The sequence below is a fragment of the Callospermophilus lateralis genome, chromosome 14 (assembly GCF_048772815.1).
Source record: "Callospermophilus lateralis isolate mCalLat2 chromosome 14, mCalLat2.hap1, whole genome shotgun sequence".
In the NCBI taxonomy this organism is placed as follows: Eukaryota; Metazoa; Chordata; class Mammalia; order Rodentia; family Sciuridae; genus Callospermophilus; species Callospermophilus lateralis.
Window position 1 is genome coordinate 20,423,478 of NC_135318.1, and position 6,167 is coordinate 20,429,644.

At 47.3% G+C, this 6,167-nt stretch overlaps 1 protein-coding gene across 3 annotated transcripts; it reads left to right on the plus strand.

The window, feature by feature from the left end:
* Positions 1-1,934: 1,934 nt before the first annotated feature.
* On the plus strand, positions 1,935-5,157 carry Dnajc5g (DnaJ heat shock protein family (Hsp40) member C5 gamma). Of its 3 annotated transcripts, XM_076832716.2 has the most exons (5): positions 1,935-2,298; positions 2,763-2,976; positions 3,124-3,268; positions 4,053-4,117; positions 4,310-5,157. In XM_076832716.2, the coding sequence occupies exons 1-4, from the start codon at positions 2,186-2,188 to the stop codon at positions 4,094-4,096; spliced, it is 516 nt and encodes a 171-aa protein (XP_076688831.1). In that variant the 5' UTR covers positions 1,935-2,185; the 3' UTR covers positions 4,097-4,117; positions 4,310-5,157. The 3 variants fall into 3 exon arrangements, with proteins under 3 accessions (XP_076688831.1, XP_076688832.1, XP_076688829.1); XM_076832717.1 differs by lacking the exons at positions 4,053-4,117; positions 4,310-5,157 and having other exon boundaries at positions 2,715-2,976; positions 3,124-3,625; XM_076832714.1 differs by lacking the exons at positions 4,053-4,117; positions 4,310-5,157 and having other exon boundaries at positions 3,124-3,625.
* The last annotated feature ends 1,010 nt before the right edge of the window (positions 5,158-6,167 follow it).

Sequence of the window (6,167 nt, forward strand, 5' to 3'; positions counted from 1 at the left end):
CAGAGGTACGGAATCCACTGTAAGTGTACTCTGCTTTGAATGCCTTCTGCTCTCTCTTCCCAGTGCAGTGAAGGAATGAGTTGGCTTGTTCAGTTTGATTTTACTGGCCTTTGCTTCTGATGAACAGTTAGAGATTACTTGGAGAAATCTGGCATAGCACTAACCACCAAAAATAGTCAACATTAGATCCTCCTCATTTGCCAAGTCACCTTGAAACTCATCTGATCCAGAGCCAATGGAACTGGATGGGTGTAAAGGATTTCACCCCCACTCCTTGTATTGATCACAGATCTATAGCAATAAATTCACTAATTCACTGTCATTGTGCCTGCTGCATAGGGACTCAGTTTGCTTAGATGACTGATGTCAATGGGGGTAGTGTATTGACTTACCCCTTAAAACCTAGAAGAGGAGGTAAATAGTGCAAATAACTGTAATAAATAGAAGAATGTAATAAAAGCCACAAGAGTAGTAAGGGGCAGGTAGTATGGAAATAATAAGACTCTTTCAGTTACATGTTATACGAGCCACTGTGCTCTCCTCTGCAAAGGAAACCAACACCACAAACACTGCCTCCCTTAGGGGATCACAGGATATGAAGCCAGAGAGAGACAGGGGCTCACTGCCCTGCAAGTGGTGATGCAAAATGGTACTTTTGGTGCTTGTCTGGGAAGAAAGTTAGCAATATGGAATAAGAGCTTGGAAAAATATTCTATTTGACCCAAAAATTTCATTTCCAGGAATCTATCCTTAGACAAAAATCAGATTTGTTCAAAGATTTATGCTTAATTACATTATGGTACATCATCATGATGGAGTAGTATCTGAATAAAGTTTCAGAAGCAGAGTGGTGACTTTTGGCAAGGCTCAAGATATCATTTTAAAGAGATGTGCCAACGAATCGTTACAATGTAATAGGATAAATGTTTTGACAGATGACGATGAAATGGGAACAACTGGAGGTGAGAAGAAAGAAGTGTCTCAGGAACTGACTTTCGAGGTGACTCTCAAATGCTGTGGAGGGGGTTCCAGGTGGAAGGGAAAGGACCAAGTGGCCACCCCCACATTCGGAGGAATGGGAATGTAATACACTTCTTGAGAAGGCTTGCAGCAGCCATACCTCTCATCCGCCCCCTCGCCAAGCCCGTTGTCTTCCTGTAAGTGAGTTGGAGCACCAGGGTGGCCATCAGGATGGGTGACGCCCTCCCACTGGAGGAGGGATGCGGCAGCAGGCTGGGTCGCCGGGAGCTGGAAGCAACGCTCAGCCCAGGGCCTGCGGGTCAGGCCTCCCGCGAGCGAAATAAGTCTCACGGCCAACCTGGACTCTCGGTGTAGCTCTTCCTGCCGCGCCAAAAACCACCCGCAGTCTACTACCCAGCGCGCAAGCGCAGTGGGCCGACGAACCGGCGGTGTGAAGTTTCACACCTAGAAAGATGGAGGGTGAATGAGGCCTACCTGGTTTAAGAGCCCTACTGGGAGGTAAAAGGCCAAACCCAGCAGGGAGAGGGCAGAGAACTGGAGCTCCCCTTCTGCTTGGTTCTCCCTGCCGCAGGCCTCCCAGGCCTCCGCCCTGCTCTCTTTGGTCCTGTCCCTGGCTCCCCCAGTCGGCTTCCCCCGCAGCAACCCCTTTCGGATCCCCTCTCTAGCCCGTGAGGCATCCTTCTGCTCTGTCCCCTACCTGGTTTCCAAGGGGCAGGGATGGGGTGGTTTGAGGGCCAGTGGCTGCGGGTGGGGGCGGGGGGAGGACAGAAGTCCCTGGCCTACCTGCAAGCCCCGCCCTCTGACCCTGCATTGGGACACCTGCCCGCCTTAAACAGTGGAGGATCTTGTCTGAATTGTTTCTTCCTTGGCTGTTGTGGATCCTCCTGATTCTGGACCCAATCTTTAAAGGGGCTGGGGCCACCCTGGTCTTTCAAACCTAGTCATCATGAACTTGGACATGAGTGGGGCTGTTTACTTAAGGTAATAGGAGCTCTAGACAAAATCAGGTCCTTCCATGCCTTCCTCTACTTGCTTATGCCTCTCTAGTCTGTGGGGTCGCTGGAGGTCTGGGTAGATGGGAGATCCTGAGAAATGTAAGGGGACGATGTCTTCTCTTTAAAATTCCTTTCTGGTCACTTGCACTCTCCTGGTAGTCATAGTATCAGCTCACTAGTGTCTTATTCTTGTCCCTTTGGCCCAGAGTATGGCTCATGTGGATGAAGCAGCCCGCAGGTTGTCCAAAACTGGGACAAGTCTCTATGCAGTGCTGGAGCTTAAGAAGGGTGCCTCACCTGAAGAGATCAAAAAGGCCTACAGGTTCAGACCCCAGCTCTTTATTGAACCTTGATATTTCCCCCACTTAATCCCTGTTCTTTCCACCTTGATTTCTGACCCATTTGTAAACCCCCCCCCCAAGAAGTCTTTTTTAAAAAATATTTTTATTAGTTGTTGATGAAATTTTTTATTTTATTTAATTATTTGTATATGGTGCTGAGAATCGAACCCAGTGCCTCACGCATGCTAGACAAGCACTCTACCACCGAGCCACAATCCCAGCCTCCCCAAGAAATCTTTATTTGAGGGACAAAGGAGGCTATCAGCCTCTTTAACATGACATGAGAAAACTTTTAGACCTTGACTACTTACCTCCATCCTTCATACCACATCTCATGCATTCCTCTGCACTAGCTAGAGACCTATCCCTGCCATTCATCCTAACCTTCCCTTCCCAGCCATTCCCCATCTCCTCCCTACCCTCCTTTTGGGTATTGCCTGGGTAGGAGACTGGCCTTGCAGTATCATCCAGACAAGAATCCAGGGAACCCTCAAGCAGCAGAAGTCTTCAAAGAGATCAACACAGCCCATGCTATACTGAGCGACCCTAAGAAGCGGAAAATCTATGACAAGCATGGCTCTTTGGGAATATACCTGTATGATCACTATGGGGAAGAAGGAGTCACATACTATTTTACACTGAATAGTTGTTGGTTCAAGGTACACAATTTCTTCCTAGTCTCTGACCCTCTTCTCAGACAAAAGTTTCTATTGTCTCATTTTCTGGGTGTGAGGAGGAAGGAAGGAGGGGAGCTTGAGTGAAATACAGAAGAACTGCTGGATTGAGGGCCACCTTCTACCTTTTAGACACTTGTCCTCCTCTGTGCGCTGCTCACTTGTTGTTGTTGCTGCTGCTGCTGCTGTTTTTGCTGTGGAGCCCTACAACCACCTTCTGAGGAGACCAGTAAGAGGAAATATCAACAGAATGTCCGTACTCAGCCTAGGAGAGCAGGTGAGGACCACAGGCTGGGACTGAGGTCAGATCTGGATCAGGAATGAAAGAAATGGTTGGGGGTAAGAAAGACCTGTGAAAATGGCAGGTCAGCCTCTAAATATGGCAGTTTCAAGTCTGGAATTGGGGCAAAGTGAAGAAAGGGAAGGCATTTGATATTTTTCTGTGGACCTCATGCCACAAACTGACAGCTTGAATATAATGTTGGCCTCTCCTGACTGTTAAGCTAAGGAATGAGGTGGGAGAACAATAGCTGAGGACAGGTTCGAGGTTGCAGTTTATTGTATCTGCTCAAAAGAAAGATGAGCTGAGGTTGTAACTCTTGTGCAAAATGAAGAATGATATGTCTGAGATGATTCCTACCCCAAATTGTTGAACTTTAAAATGGTGGATTGGCTGAGGTTTACACCAGTGCCACCTTGTGATGCTAATGAGTAACTGCAAGGTAATGCTTTTCTCATCTGTATATTAAAAAATCGTTAATAGGAGGACACAGTGGCGCACCCTCTATAATCCCAGCAGCTCAGGAAGCTGAGGCAGGAAGATTGCAGGTTCAAAGCCAGCCTCAGCAAAAGATAGGTGCTAAGCAACTCAGTGAGATCCTGTCTCTAAATAAAATATAAAATAAGGCTGGGGTTGTGGCTCAGTGGTCAAGGGCCCCTGAGTTCAATCCCCTGTACCAAAAAAAAAAAAAAAAAAAAAACACCCAAAAAACAAAAACAAAAAAACCGAAAAATGTTACTAAATGTTTACATATATAAATATGTGTATAATTCCATCATAGGAGCAAGAAATAGCTCTTCGGATGATGATGATAGTGATGATTAATAAAATATGAAGAAGATTGAGGTATGTACACTGAAAAGCAGCAATAATTAAAGAAGAGAAGCGTATAAGCTAATTGAGATGAATCCTTGGTGGAAAGTTTATATCTTTATAGCATGGGCTCCAGGTGTTTATATCCTTACATAGAGGGTTTGCTTTAAATTCTGCATAATTTTTCTTTGTGATTAATAAGGTGCCAACTTCTTCTGCCATTAGGTGCTGGCCCAATTGAGGGTGCCCTCTGCTACCCAGTCCACTGGACATTGAAGAGAGGAGCAAGTAGCCCTGTCCTGATGTTGACCCCAATTTGACTCCTCTTATAAGAACCTCTACATTAAAAGCATTGATAATGTCCATCCCAGTAAGAATACCATTGCTGCCCTCTATGGTACCACTAACTCTGGCCATATGGGGTCTCTCAGCTACTCTTCATTTTAGCCCCAGTCCTACTTTTAATTTGTGAGAGAGCAGCCCTCCCTTCCCTACCTGTCTCAAGCAGTGATGGCAGACTTTTCCTGAGGATTCTTTTCCCGATGACTGCCTTGGCATTTAAGCCAATGTCAGGCAGGACCCTGAACCACTTGCAGCATCTCCACCAAGATTCTGATAGTAGAGCATGGTGGGTCCTATTCCTGGAGCTGCTGCACCAGTTAATCCTCCTTTGCTGCAACTCGTAGCATCAATCAGCCTCATTTCTAAGCCAATACATTTCTCTGAGGCTGGTGCCCATACCATGGGTGTTGCAGCCTCATCTATGCCACCAAAAGTCAACTTGGGAAACACATGGGTGCATTTGAGACTTATGGGTAGCCATCCCATCATGGATTCTCCCTGACATCACTTACCAGCACAGCAGCCATTGTTAGCCCTGGTTCATGGGGTTGACTGCAGTCCCCAAGACAGTGCCTGCTTGCCTCTGTCCTTCACCAAATCTTGTGCATCTTATACATTTTGTTCTTAAATCAGGGCCTGAAACATGATGGGAAAAGCTTGTGCTTTACAATTGTTCCTTCCCCACTCTTGCCTCTTTGGCATCCTCTCCACACCACTTATTTCTCATCCATGCAGGGTCAGGGGCGAGGCACTTCTCTTCTCTCCCTTACTGGGGAATATCAGTAAGGGAATATTAGTAAATAAAAGAACTTTTGTGCAATCCCAGTGCATGTGTTGGGCCCGAAAAAAGACAAGTTGTGCCTGTAATAGAGAAAACGGCCAATTGCTGAAAAAGACAAGACTGGTGATTGCATCTGGGATGAGCCCGGCATGGGAAGTAGAGTCCAGGACAGCAGTGGAGTTGGGGCCAAAGTTTCCCAGAACCTAGTGACTCTGACTTCGTCAGAGCTCTAAGATTTCCCCGGAGACTGATTCCCTGGTGCCCAATAGGTCCCTGGCATTCGGATCTCCCAGCTTCTCTCAGTTTCCAAGCAAATTTAAAGTCTTTGGAGGGGCCTTAGTGACGTGTTTATGGACCAGAATCACACTTCTCCAGGGGCATGCTCATATGACTTGGTGCAGCAGCCACCTCTAGCCTCTGTAGCTGCTTTCCTAGGGTGACATAAAAAAAGGGCTGGGCAAGAACAATCACAGGCCTGAAATTTGGGACAAGAGGCTATCTCCCTAGTCTCTGGTGCCTCTCTTCTGAATCACACAGTCTTGCGGAGGAGTGCCAGGGTCACTGGCTAAGCCTGAGGAGAAGACTGTAGATCCAGCCAGGTCTTTCCTCCCACCCTGAGCCATGTGTGGTGCTTCTCCTACAACCTGATTTAGAGATTGCCACTGACTGTATGAAGGGGCCATGCCAGAGCATAGGGGTCCAGGGCTCACAGGAGCCTTCACAGTGAGAGCCAGAGCCAGTGAGGAACCCACACCTTTGCTGGTCACTACTATCAGTAGTGACACTTGCCCCGGTTGTTGCTCCAGGGAGTCACCCATTCCTGAGTGAGTCAGGGTCACTTACTCGGCTGACAGCTGTGGCTCGCCTTACATGAGCTAAATTGGGAGTTGGAATGTCACACAGATGCCCCTTGTCTCCCCACCCCCACGATAATATTAATCTCCTCTCTGGGGAGCAAGG